This window comes from Mercenaria mercenaria, chromosome 11 (genome assembly GCF_021730395.1).
Source record: "Mercenaria mercenaria strain notata chromosome 11, MADL_Memer_1, whole genome shotgun sequence".
Taxonomy (NCBI): domain Eukaryota; kingdom Metazoa; phylum Mollusca; class Bivalvia; order Venerida; family Veneridae; genus Mercenaria; species Mercenaria mercenaria.
The window spans coordinates 8,674,713-8,689,269 of NC_069371.1; the positions used below are offsets into that span (position 1 = coordinate 8,674,713).

General features: G+C 35.0%; 1 protein-coding gene across 7 annotated transcripts in view; it reads right to left on the reverse strand.

Moving 5' to 3' along the window:
* LOC123531429 (rho GTPase-activating protein 21-like) overlaps nt 1-14,557 on the reverse strand; it is a 94,599-nt gene that overhangs the window by 50,165 nt on the left and 29,877 nt on the right. For 5 of the 7 annotated variants that reach the window (XM_053518503.1, XM_053518501.1, XM_053518500.1 and 2 more), the window contains exons 1-2: nt 12,791-12,844; nt 3,307-3,450 (exon numbers count right to left, since the gene is read on the reverse strand). In XM_053518503.1, coding sequence (XP_053374478.1) covers nt 3,307-3,450; nt 12,791-12,829 — 183 coding nt within the window. In that variant the 5' untranslated portion in view covers nt 12,830-12,844. Of the gene's footprint in view, nt 1-3,306; nt 3,451-12,790; nt 12,845-14,557 lie in introns of those variants that run through there. The other 2 variants (XM_053518499.1, XM_045312380.2) reach the window with 1 other exon arrangement.

The window sequence follows — 14,557 nt, forward strand, 5'->3', positions numbered from 1 at the left end:
TTGGAAAGACTTCATGCAGGAATAAATACATTTGTAACAAAACCTTCAAGAATACAAAACTATTAGCAAAGATATACAGGAGATATAGTGTGTATGGGTTACAATAATACAGGTAACAGTCGTCTAGGTAACATGTTGCATCTGTCTGCACTCGTCAATCCTGTTACATTCATACCATCTATATCAATCACTCTCACTAACAGATAAATTTATCTCTGCAATCATTTGTCTTCTTTTCACTTCCTTTCTGTTTCAAAATCAGGAGGTAACAAGTCATTTTTGCTGACAAAATACAAACGGTAGATTTGATGCAGCTGCTAAATATATAAATAACTGTAATAATGTCTGCAGCAGCATTTATTCTTCATCATTTAAAGTTGAACACCATAATTTTGCTTTTAAAATGGTAGCAAATTACCAGAATCTTAATACTTTATTATTTCAACTTCATCTTACTTTCACATCAAACTTTCGCTGCATGTCACTAAATATTTCACTGGTTTTACCTTTTATTTATGATATTACTGATTAATGAAAGTAAAAAATTATTTTGCATAGGGAATTCCAGTTTAGTTTGGGTTAAACAATGAAAATCATCAGTCGAACTGTTACCTTTTCTAAGCATAGAAAAAGGTAAATTTGATCCTGAAATTTACAGCTTGGATTGTTCAGGTCTAGATGAAGGCCCTGGTTAAGTTATTTCCATCTGCATACCATGACAAATTCCGCAAGATGTAAAAAAAATCTAAGAAAATCATAGAAATTTCCTCTGCTTAATCCATCATATAGACACAACAAGTCAAGACTAAGCATTCAGAAAAGATAAGCCTGGATTTCCTTGGAAAGAAACAACTTAAAATAGCAACTAATTCTGTAAAAATACATTTACCACCTGTCGGCCAGAACAAATCTTACCTTTACATCTAACCTTTTGCCATTTGAAATCACTAATGGAGATTCACAAACCAGTCATAAAATAACAGTAAACATCATTATAAAATAAACAACAGGCTCATGTGGTATTAGTTATAATAGTTTCCTATCTACTCATCAATGCCAGTATTTTTCTCTTGTTTTAGTAAACGAGTTTTCTCAGTAAACAATGTAATTAGCACTAAAGCATAGCATGCAGTACAAAACCATTATTTTGTCTATGTTCCTATCTCGGGTAACAAAAGTTCATCTTGGTACTTATGCTTGATTCTAAGAAAAGAACATTTATTACAAAATTTTACATAAATCTACCTGATATATATTATAAATAAATAATCTGAATACAGTGATTACCCAGCTTTGGCACATGCAACTAACAGGACTGATTAATTGCATGTTTATTCTATGCAGCCTATAAATCATTTTCTATTCATTGTGCTGTAAAACTATCAGAGAAATCACTTAATTCTTACACTAAAAAATTTCAATTTTATTTCATTCTCGCAATATAATTATTTCAAACCACTTCTCACCACAATATGCACTTCTAGCAATTTAGTTCAAAACAGACTTTTTTTAAGTACTATAGTAACCATGAATAAGAGTGACCTGAGCGCTTCACACAATATTCTTTTGGTTGTTAATAGCTTTGATCAAAATTTTCCAACAGTATTCCAGTTATATAATTATGGTAGTCAGAGTCCTTGGATTCTTAGTACCAGTCAATAACCTGTCCCATACCTTAATACCAGTCATTAACCTGTCCCATACCTTAATATCAGTCATTAACCTATCCCATACCTTAATACCAGTCTTTAAACCTATCCCATACCTTAATACCAGACAATAACCTGTCCCATACCTTAATACCAGTCACTAACTTATCCCATACCTTAATACCAGTCATTAACCTATCCCATACCTTAATACCAGTCATTAACCTATCCCATACAAGTCACTGACAACTTCTCCACATAATAAGAGTGACTTTCAACACACTATCTCCAGTCAACAACGTGAACAGAACTCAATCCTATGGCCACCTGATTGGTAGTCTTGTGCTATATCTATTGAGCTTCTACTAGGTTGTAACCTGAAAAGTTCTAAAAACACTACCAATGTATAATGATAGAATTCATTTTCACACAATTTTACCTATAAGCATTTCTGGACAAATCTGTTTACCATTAAATGTCAGATGAACTAAGAGAGATAGGATCAATGACAGGGTCCTTGACCAGTCAACTGTACAGTAGTATCATTAGTAAGTATTTACTTTAATTACCTATCAGAGCAATGCCTCTGACATTTTATACCATACCATAAACAATATCATTTACATCATCAACATCCAGAATTGTGTGGGTTTTATTTTTATAAACATGACTGGTATACATTTTGCAAGATTTCTTTCACCCAGAATGTAACAACAAAACAATGTTCAAATCAGTATCCCCTAATCCTTGGATGGATAGACGAATGAACGAACAAGCACCAGACTGTTTCTACGTAGGTGGATGCTGTGAACCACTGCTCTACAACAATTTTTTCTTCTCAAAGGAAAAAATGTAGACAAACATATCTACTCCAAAGGTAAAAAAAATAATTCCAAAGTCATTAAATCTCAACAAAGTGAGCACAGGTGAGAACAGTTGGGTTCATTAAGTTATCAATCAGGAAGAACACACCTGTTTTATTTATGCCATAAACCCTGGAAATTGGCTCCTATTAACCAACTGATCAGCTATTTATACTGGTGCCATACAGATTATCAAACAGTACAATCTCCTAATAATCATTCAGTATCTGACCAAAACTGCCAGACATCCACTCAAATAAGCTCCTTTTGGCTGAACACGATATTTGTCTTTACAAAAAATTATTTCTGAGGAAGAAGTGAGAAAATTTGAGAATCTTACAAAAAGAAAATCTAACAGGAGCACGACTGAATACAGGGTGTAACTATGAGCAACCAAGAATGCCTCTGCCCAAACCACTTGGTAGACTTTTTAGCAATGCCCTAGTTCACCTTCAAGTAATTCCCACTTTCTGAAAGGCCCATCATGCTTTTGCTGAAACTGTGTAGCACAAACCAGATAAGCAAATGAACCTTTAACTCAAACGTACTAAGTCTTGTCCCTAATAGCTTTGGTGGAGGTGATTTTTCATCAATTTGACAAACCCATTTTAAGTATAACTTAATTTTCCTAATTACCTCGTTCTACATGCTCTTACCTAGTTTATCCACTGATATTTTTGATAGAATGCTTATATGAAATGCTGAATGGTTATATGTTTTTGGTCACAAAACTGCAGATTAACCTTGGCTTTGAAAAATCAATTTTTACAGGACGAAATATAAACAGAACCTACCTTTAGAAAGTCTTTTGGTTCTGGTGGGTAAACAATAAAATGTCTGAGAGTAAATCCAAATCCTCGATCAGTCCTTGGAATGGTCACTGTTCTTGGACCCTTAAGTGGGGTCACGCGTCCTTGGGCCAAATGCCAACCATCACTCTACAAGTAAACAAAAACATTTTATAAGTACTGTTGTTAGACGATGCACAGACCTATGGGACAATGCTTAAACAGAGCTAAACCAAAATCACTGCAGCAGTAAATTTATGATCTTGTTACCAATTGAACTTCTTCATTTATTTGGAGTTTCTTTCTTCAATTTTCCTTAATTATGATTTACAACATCACTATTGATCTATAACTGATCATTCTGAAATAAATGTTTCATATAATATTATATCTTCACTATCACTAAATCAATCCTACAACATTATGCATCTTATCAATAAATTAAAATCTATAATGGTACTTCCTGTGTTTTGGGGAGTTTTTTTTGCTGTTTTAATCATTAAATGCATTTCAGTGGTATTTCTCTACTTTTGAACATACTCAGCTCACCTGTGAAATAGGTTCATGAATTTATTCATGAATTTGTAAGAATTCATGAATCATGAATTATCAAAAAAGTTCATGAACTACAAGGAAAAGTTCACTTACTTAAATTCATGAACTCTCAAGTTCAAGAATATTACTTTCATTTCATGAACTTGTAAATGTAGTTCATTAACATTTCAGAAAATCCATTAAATAATTTAAGAAATTCATGAACTTGAAAATGAAATTCAGATAATGATTGAAATTGTGATTCAGGAACTACAGGGTTATGGTTTTCCCATGTAAAAGATTTTCTAGAACTAGTATTAAGTTCTTGAACATTCCAGAACTTCTGAAGAACTTAAAGAACTGTTCCTGAACCAGCATTACAGTTCTTAGACTGTGGTTCTAGAACAATGATTGTTCTTGACCATTGGTTCAAAAACTGCAAAAGTTCAATAACTTACAGAACTTTACCAGTTCCTGAACATTTACTGTTGGTATCAGACTTAGAACCAAAATTGTTCATGAACACAGTTTCATTAAAAGTACTAAAATTCAAAACCTTTTTCTAGTTGAGTACCAGATCTTGAACCCAATTGTGAGTTTCTGAACTGTTCATTCATTAAACATAAACTTAGGTTTATTACCTTTTGCAATAATGAATAAGTTCATTAACTGTTCGTGAATGTTCATGAACATTAAATTCATAATGTCACATGATCAGTTTCCATTATTTTGTTGCATGCTTAGAAATTTTTTGCACATGTGATTTAGCAATTTTTGACAAGTTTGTCCAGCAAAATAAGAAGGAAATATTTATCATACTACAGTTAGGAATGGTTTAAAAGGAACATGAGTATACAGAATATCAAGTAAGTAATTATGGTGTTGTCATAAATCGTTCATTTTAAAAACTATAAAATCCTTTTAAAATGTCACAAGTTTTCACGACCCTGAAGCAAAGCTAGTATCTTAATTTCAATCTTGATATTAAAGTAAATTATACATTGTTGAACTAATGTTTTTGTATTTTATACAGCAATTTGTTACTTCTTATTAATACGCTCCCAATCCCACTGTAAACTTAGTTTACTGTTTTTACTCAACATGTCATTTCAGGGGTTTTTTTTATTCTAAAGCAGAGGTCGAATATCGGCCTCGTCCCCCAGCCAAGGATTTCCCCCACAGCCAAGGATTTCCCCTACCGCAGTCGAAATTCCCCTACGTCCGAAATTCCCCCTCAAAAATCGTAAACAAAGCAATGGAGATTACTCCCAGCGATTTTCCCGACCGAATATCGGACCCGTTCACAATTGCAGACGGTCTTTCACAATTTTCAATGGGTGTGAAAACCTTGAGAAATAGTAGAAAAATGTTAGAAGAGCGTTCAGTGGACCCGAGGTTCCAATTTTGACCAGCGAAAATCGATAAAAACTCGTATCTGACCCGCACATAATATGCCGTGGGCGTCTGCTTGTCTTGCGGTAATACTCTTTGATGCGTAACGAGTTCGAAAGCTCTGCCCCTTGTCAATCAAAATCCCAGTGAACTTTATACTGTTTGTCGACACCAGCGTAAGTATGACAGTAGGCGGAGCGTCGTATGTTAATTAGCTACTGACAGATGTCAATCACGCCACGCACAACTGACACATGGTTATCATCAGTATGTAATATAGATGATTGATAAACAATGCAGCGTCAGATTATCGTGTTTGTATCTCTTGTTAATTAGCGGTAACAGCTTATAATGCTGTATTGTGTAATATGTGTTGTTAATTTAAAGTAATTATTTCATGTGCTTGATTCGATTAAATAAGCCAGTCGGCAGTTACGCAAATTTTTGCCGAGGTAATTTGCTAGAGCAAAATAAAATATAAATGTTTTAAGTAATCAGATATTATAAGTATGGAATAGTTCTGGTGAAAAGATGAAATTTAAAACGGGTATTTTATCAAGAATTTTTAATGTTTGCTTTCGTTTTTTCATATTTGTCACACGTTTTCGCGATCGTGATTTTCGGACTTTTTTTATCCTTTCTTACAAGATTTTCTAGTACAATTGAAATAAAAAGCCAACAAAAGTATGCATTTAATAATAATATGATGACTCTTGCAAAAGCAACTCTTATTTTAAAGCGTTTTTTGTGAATAAAAGCATGTGACCTTTAAATATTCAATGATTTGAGCATTTCAACTCTCCCCACCCACCTTGTTACAATGATAAGTGAACATTAGTGCAAGTCCATCTATTGCTAAGTGACAGTGTGTATAGTTGCTAAAAGTTGCAAGAATATGTAATAAAAACATAGTTTAAAGTGTTTATTATGCATAATTGTAAATTCCCCCCTGAGTGAAAAAATCCCCCAAAACTGCTCGCCGCGCGCTATTTTTTTCCCCCAATGACAGGCTGGGGCCTCTTCCCCCAGTCGTAAAAAAAAACCCTGCATTTGTTGAGGGTGGAATGACACCAATGAAGGGAAAATAAATCTTTGTTGTGAACCATAGCATTCTTCAGTTTTGTAAATTGTACTCTTTGAGACTCTGTGCTTAGTTAGAATGTTGCAAATGGTCAGTCGCCAGTTCAGAAATTTACTTTTAGCTTACTTTGCACAAGGTTGAGCTAGTAAGGATCGCTGTGTGTGTTTGTCCTACCATTTCTTTTAAACAACACCTCTGAAACTACTAGGCCAATGTATTAATGAACCTTATATACAGGAATTTTTCTTGTATCAAGATCTACCGAAACTGTTCAAAGAATTCCATCACAGACAGATCTCTCATGTTTCATAGTGTTACACTCCTACCAGGTGACCTGATGTAAAGCATAACAAGAGCTGACTATAAGACAGCACGCTCAACTTTTCTAAGTGCCTGACTCTCAATTAGAGCTTTGCCAGTAAAAACTTTACAACACTTTAAACCAAAATATTCTACGTTAAAAAGGGGCATAACTCTGTCAAAATTCAAACCAGAGTTATGGGAATTGTTTCTGCTTCTGTAGACTTTGATAGTTAATAATTATTTTAAGTTTCAAGTCAATAGCTGTGTCAGTAACAGAGATATTTGACTTCATCAAAAACTTTAACAATGGCAATGGAGATGATAACACTGGGGCAAGTGCAATAGCTCTTCTTCTTCTTCGAAAAGTCGAGCTAAAATGAGTCCCCGAAGAAAATTCAATTGTACCTAACACACACTAAATAATAAAATATCTGTTTGCATTACAAACCTGACTAATTGTAAATGCTTAATATCCAATTATTGTAAGTAACTATATATTGATAAATAAGAAAATCCACATAGGCAAAATGTAGAATGAAAATTATAAAACATCACTGCTATATCCAAAACCCTTATAAATTACAGTCAGTTTTTTAATTAATACAATAGGAAAGAAACAGGGAATAACACTTCGAATTACAAAATCCGCACTCGGTGACATAAATGTCAGTGAAACAGTGGAGATGTGACCAAAATCAATGTAAAAATATTGTGACAAATTACATTGTAAGATGTGACAGGTATAACAAACAAGCACAGAAGAAGGGTTTAATTAGGACAGAAAATTCAGTACTTAACTGTGATCTTTGCCAAAGGGGACAAGCATATTGATCTAAAATCGAAAACAAATTTTTATGTCTGAACCTTCATGTAGCCTTAAGGGCGATATATGTTATATCTGTACTCCTTAAAGAATGTTTAGTGCCAGGCATAAGTAATTTAACAAGTTTGTTGTTTTTCCATTTGACTGTGATTGCACAAAATTATCAGAATCTGTAAAATATCTATCTGGGTAGAAATAACAAAATGGCATATGGTTGTTCCCATCTATTTCAACTTTTCACAGTCATTTCAAAATGATCTTTTTGGCAATTTATGCAGTTTATTAGTTAAATTTTATCCTTGCAGACATTACCATTAAGTCAGGAGATCTTTAGATATTGGCATTAGCTGAAATGAGGAGAGCAAAACTAAATACTGTAGATAACAATCTATCTTGGACAGTAAATGTCCCTCAGAAGTCATGACATTAACCAACTGTGAACAACATGGCTATATATTTCTGAATATTTCCTTAATGGGCTTAGCCTGCTAAATTGCTATAATGAACTTGTCCATCTTTCAATTTGGACAGTACCTGTTAACTTTTAAAAGGAATGCATACCTAAAAGATACTGACTGAATGGCGAACACTGCAGACCATGATCAGACTGCACGGATGTGCAGGCTGATCTTTGTCTGCACTGGTCGCAAAGGCAGAATCACATGCCGCCAGCAGGCTAAGGGATTCTTCAACATGACCTTTATATTTCCTACAGCCCCTACCCCCTCCCTACACCAATATTCCCAGCCACATAAAAAATTTGAATGAATTAATTAAAACTAATACACAAACAAGCACATAATTTTATAAATAAGAACATATTGCAGCTTGCAGAACAAAAAATCTTCTTTTTCAATACTATATATAAGCATAAAATACAAATCAAATAGTGTGTGAACCAACAGATAACATGTATTACGTCCACATTAGTATTCAAATCACAGTATACAGGGAATTCTTGTTCATTTGTTGTTTTTTTTTTACATTGACTCATGTTAGAACATTGGTTAAACTGATTAACAAAAGCAATTTTCTAGCTGCTTATAAGTTCAATGAAATTGTTTAAACTACAAAAAAAAGAAATGTTTCATGATTGATTAAAGACAAGTCAACTGTGAAAACATTTGTTTTTTCTACTTTCTTTTTTAGTTCACTTACAATGCATGTAAAACAAATCGTATCAATTTCTGTCAGAAAATGTAAAGTAAGTTTAATGTTTTTAAAGATGAGTATCATTTCTAAATCAAGTCATAAAGTTATAAAATAAACTATGTAGTTATGATATATTCTATGATTTCTGTGTCAGTTTGTAAATCATTTTGAGCCGCACCATGAGAAAACAGGGCATTTGCCACCAGCATGGATCCAGACCTGGTGCAGCCTGCGCATCCACGCAGTCTGGTCAGGATCCATGTTGTTCGCTAACAGTTTCTCTACTTGCAATAGGCTTTGAAAGCGAACAACATGAATCCAGACCAGACTGCGCGGATGCGCAGGCTGACCTGGATCCATGCTGGTCGCAAATGTTGGTTTACTCATGGTGTGACTCATTTTGATTTTCAACTACTCAAGAATGTTCTGTCTGCTTCATGTTGTAGGATAGTCTGGCTACCGACTAGATAATCTTTTTTATTTTAGAAAAAAAAAAAAAAAACAAGAGCTGTCTCCATAGGATGACACATGCCCCCGATGGCACTTTAAATGAATAGTTATGGCCGATGTTAGAGTTTAGGACCTTTGACCTACGGAGCTGGGTCTTGCGTGCGACACGTCGTCTTACTGTGTCACACATTCATGCGTAGTTATTTTAAAATCCATGCATGAATGACAAAAATATGGACCGGACACGCCCATCAATGCACTATCATGAAAAATGACCTTTAAAGGTCCATTACTAAGGGAAAGTGAGTTGGCAATTTTTTTCATAGCCAGTGCATAGACTTCTGCAAGACACTAAATAATGAAGATTGGCAGGTCAAAATTTACAGAAGGTCTTTGGAACTCAAAGAAATGTATGTGTATTATGTTGAAATTTCAATGAATCGACAGAATGACCCCCCAGGTCTTTTTAACTTTCTTCATACTTCATAGAAAAAATAATTGTACATATACTGCGATTTATTTCGAATTTCTACATACCAGCTTTCATTTTCCAATAAAATGAAATAGTTTCTGTGCTTTTTAAAAGAAATTAAAATGTTCACTTTCCTTAGTATTGGACCTTTAACGTCTAAGTGTGACCTTGACCTTTGAGCTACGGACCTGGGTCTTGCGCGCGACATGTCGTCTTACTGTGGTACACATACATGCCAAGTTATTTGAAAATCCATCCATCGATGACAAAGATATGGACCGGACACGCCCATCAATCCTTTAATGTCTAAGTGTGACCTTGACCTTTGAGCTACGGACCTGGGTCTTGCACACGACACATCGTCTTACTGTGGTACACATTCATGCCAAGTTATTTGAAAATCCATCCATTGATGACAAAGATATGGACCGGACACGCCCATCAATGCACTATCCTTTAATGTCTAAGTGTGACCTTGACCTTTGAGCTACAGACCTGGATCTTGCGCATGACACGTCGTCTTACTGTGGTACACATTCATGCCAAGTTATATGAAAATCCATCCATCGATGACAAAGATATGGACCGGACACGAAAAATGCGGACAGACCGACAGACCGACAGACTGACAGACAGACGGTTCAAAAACTATACGCCTCCCTTTGGGGGCATAAAAATTCTGACTTCATCAGTCTTGGCTCTGATTATTTATGTTTTGAGAAGACAAGGGACATAATTATACAAAATCTGAATAGCCTCAGGAGTTATCTCCTTTGAACAAATCATACTGTCTGAACACAGACTAGTTGTAGGAATTCACACTATAAAGCTGATTATACTTTCCGAGGTAATGCTGATTAATAATTTTAAGACTACTTTCAATTAAGTTGAAGCTTATGGTAAAAATGTTTGAAGTATTAGTGAAAATAAAAACAACCAAAATATATCCAAATCAACAACAACGTTAAGATGAATTTTGCTGATACTTTCATACTTTGTGACAGTAAAAGTCTGAATTCTGTAATGTGCAATGTATGAAAATACTGAATATAGAATGTTTTATCTCAGTTCAGATCCTTCACCGTGTCAGACATAATACGCCTGATCATAACAACAAAATCTGCAAAAATCTTGTTACAAATTCGGTTTTTAAAATCTTACACAATTCTAGTAAGTTCCACAGGTAGCTTCATCACAATGAATCCCTCTGAATGTGAAAATGTTCCATTAGCATGATCAACTAACTTTACACAAATAATGATATGACAAAATATCAAATTATTTTTCTCTTGTCATGCATGCATGTCTCTATTCAAAACTAAAAATCAATGTCTCCCAGTGCTGGCAATTTAGACACTAGATCGCCTTTAAACACTGACACGGTAACCTTCAAACAGTAGCGAGCAAGGCTCTGCAGTTTCACAGGATAAATCACCCTCTCTAATGATAGCCTTAATGTGCATATATCTATAAGAAATTTGATACAGAACATCTAAATGATATGCTTGACATATCTAAAACTGACATACACTGACAGCTGCTGTGCTAAATAATACATACCAGCCATAAAAACGCAACACAAAATCTGCATGTGCAACAGTTCAGAACTTGTTACCCCAAGATAATATGAATGCTTTAATGAAAATTTTATCATTTCCTGTACTTCATTTCCTTATCAGCCTGTCATACAGTATGGACCTGGGATTCACAAGAGCTTACAGCCTTTCAACACTGAATCTATTAAAACAGCCTGTCCAATGTTCCTGCAAAGGAAATAATGGATCTAATACCAACATTATATTTCATTCAGATGTTAATTATCTAAGACACAACAAGAGCACCATATGCCCAAAGGTATGACCTTTGACCCCTAAGTGTGACCATGACCTTGAAGAGAGCCATCCGAAACATGTGCTCTGATGACATGTGAACATTTGTGCCAAGTTGCTTTAAAATCCTTCAAGCAGTTCAAGAGTTAAAGAGGGGACATGAAACCTAGTCCTATGACCTTTGACCCCTAAGTGTGACCTTGACCTTGAAGCGAGCCATCCAGAACATGCGCTCTGCATGTAGTCTGGATGTGGTGATCATTTGTGTCAAGTTTCTTTAAAATCCTTCAAGGGGTTCAGGTATGACCTTTGATCCCTAAGTATGACCTTGATCTTGAACGAGCCATCCAGAACATGCGCTCTGCACCTCGTCTCAATATGGTGAACATTTATGTCAAGTTTCTTCAAAATCCTTCAAGGGGTTCAAGAGTTACAGAGTGGACACGAAATTGTTAACGGACAGACACACACCAGGGGTATAACATAATACATCCCTTCAGATGTATAAAAAATCATGGTCTTTTCTCTTTAGAACCAGACAGTCTGTATGTAAGTTTGACAGTATATACAGTCAAAGCTGTATTGAGCAGCTAGCCATGGGAGCGATGCTATCTCTATTAATGTTCCGACAAAAAGTCAATTACCGGCAAGTTAAAATCTGGCTGCTTAGAACAAGTTAGAAGTAGAACAAAGCCAATCTTGGGCATTCTAAGCTGACTGGCTTTTTAAAACAATTTAAAATTAGATTTGTTTAAAATTAGAATAAAATCAATCTGGAACAGCGGCTAATTGGCTGCTTAACATTAGAACAAGGTCAATTTGGGACATTAGATGTCTGGCTGCTTCAGGCAAGTTAAAATCAGAACAAAGTCAACTGGAGACATTAGCTAACTGTGGTGACTGCAGCAGACATTAGCTAACTGTGGTGACTGCAGCAGACATTAGTTAACTGTGGTGACTGCAGCAGACATTAGCTAACTGTGGTGACTGCAGGAGACATTAGCTAACTGTGGTGACTGCAGCAGACATTAGCTAACTGTGGTGACTGCAGCAGACATTAGCTAACTGTGGTGACTGCAGCAGACATTAGCTAACTGTGGTGACTGCAGCAGACATTAGCTAACTGTGGTGACTGCTTAATGCAAGTTCAACTGTATCTTTCAGTCACAATGAAAACATGTAGCTTAGTCAGTCTTGCATGAAGACCACAATCCCTGAGAAGAAAAAAAAATGTATTTAGTACAGGTTAAAATACACATTTGAGAGACAAATTTAGTGGTCTTCATAGGCTGTTTCTGTTCACAGGTGGTCTATAACTGAACATAATGTATTTGATATTTAAATATCTAAGTTAGAATTAAACATCATAAGTTTACATTACTGTTATTCATAAAACTGCAAACTGTTGAAAGGAAATGCACAAAATCTACATTATAATGTGGACATCTACTTACATGACAAATAAATTCATTTCCTCTTAATTTGAATAACATATAATGCACTAATATTAACCAGTCTTCATCATCACTGTACCAGCCACTCAGGCACTGGAAAGTTCTAAAACAAATTAAACAGGACCTCTTCTTTGAAATCTTGATTACAATCTGTAAAGTTTTGGAGCAAACCGTAGTTCACATATCATTCCTTTATTTTTAATTTTGCAAAATATAGAATGAGAGTGTTATATAACTGGAAATAAAAAGATTCTGGTGTACTACTTTGTGAAATTTGAATACTCCAGCTAGCAACTGACAAGCATAATAACAAGAGCTGTCAGAGGACAGCAACGCTCGACTATTCAACAGCCTTGTCGATTGAATGAATACGAAAGTCGAAAAAGGGGCATAATTTAAAAAAAGCAAAATAGGGTTATGGAACCTGCATAGTGCTTATCAGCTCATGACAGTGGACAAGTGTGTGAAGTTTCAATCCATTCCCATTAGAGGGTACTGAGATACCAGCTTACATATAAGAATTTAACCCAAAACTCCTAAGTTTAAAAAGGTGCATAATTTTGTAAAATGCAAAGTTGAGTTATTGACCCTTTGCACTGCATGTCATATCATGACAGTGAACAAGTGTGTGAAGTTTCAATCCTTTCCCATTAGTGGATACTGAGATACCAGCTTACATACAAAACCTTAACCAAAAAATTCTATGTCGAAAAAGGGGCATAATTTTGTAAAAAAGCAAAATAGAGTTATGGAACCTGCTTTGTGCATGTCAGATCATGACAGTGAACAAGTGTGTGAAGTTTCAATCCATTCCAATTAGTGAGTACTGAGATACCAGCTTACATACAAAACCTTAACCAAAAAATTCTAAGTCAAAAAAGGGGCATATTTTTGTAAAAAAGCAAAATAGAGTTATGGACCTGTGCAATGTAAGTCAGTTTATCACAGTGAATAAGTGTGTGAAGTTTCAATCCATTCCCACAAGTGGTTACTGAGATACCAGCTTACATACAAAACCTTAAACAAAAATTTGAAAGTCAAACAAGGGGCATAATTTTGTAAAAAAGCAAAATAGAGTTATGGGACCTGTGCAGTGTAAGTCAGTTTATCACAGTGAATAAGTGTGTGAAGTTTCAATCCATTCCCACATGTGGTTGCTGAGATACCAGCTTACATACAAAACTTAACCAAATCGGGACGCGGACGCGGACGCAGACACCGACGCCGACGCCGACGCATGGGCGAGTGCAATAGCTCTACTATTCTATGAATAGTCGAGCTAAAAATGAAGTGCATATTAATCCATTTTTGTACCAAATTTCACGAAAAAGACATCTTGTACTTTCCAAGTTATTGCAGGATATAGACTGTACTGATGGACAGGCATTTGAGGTAGCTACTCCCCTGTGAAAAAGGTTCATGAACTTCATGAATTTGTAAGAATTCATGAATTATTTCATGAATTATCAAAAAAGTTCATGAACTACAAGGGAAAGTTCATTAACTTAAATTCATGAACTTTCAAGTTCAAGAATATTACTTTCATTTCATGAACTTGTAAATGTAGTTCATGAACATTTCAGAAAATCCATTAAATAATTTAAGAAATTCATGAACTTGAAAATGAAATTCAGATAATGATTGAAATTGCGATTCAGGAGCTACAGGGTTATGACCCTGTAAAAAATGTTCTAGAACTAGTATTAAGTTCTTGAACATTCAAGAACTTCTGAAGAACTTAAAGAACTGTTCTTGAACCAGCATAAC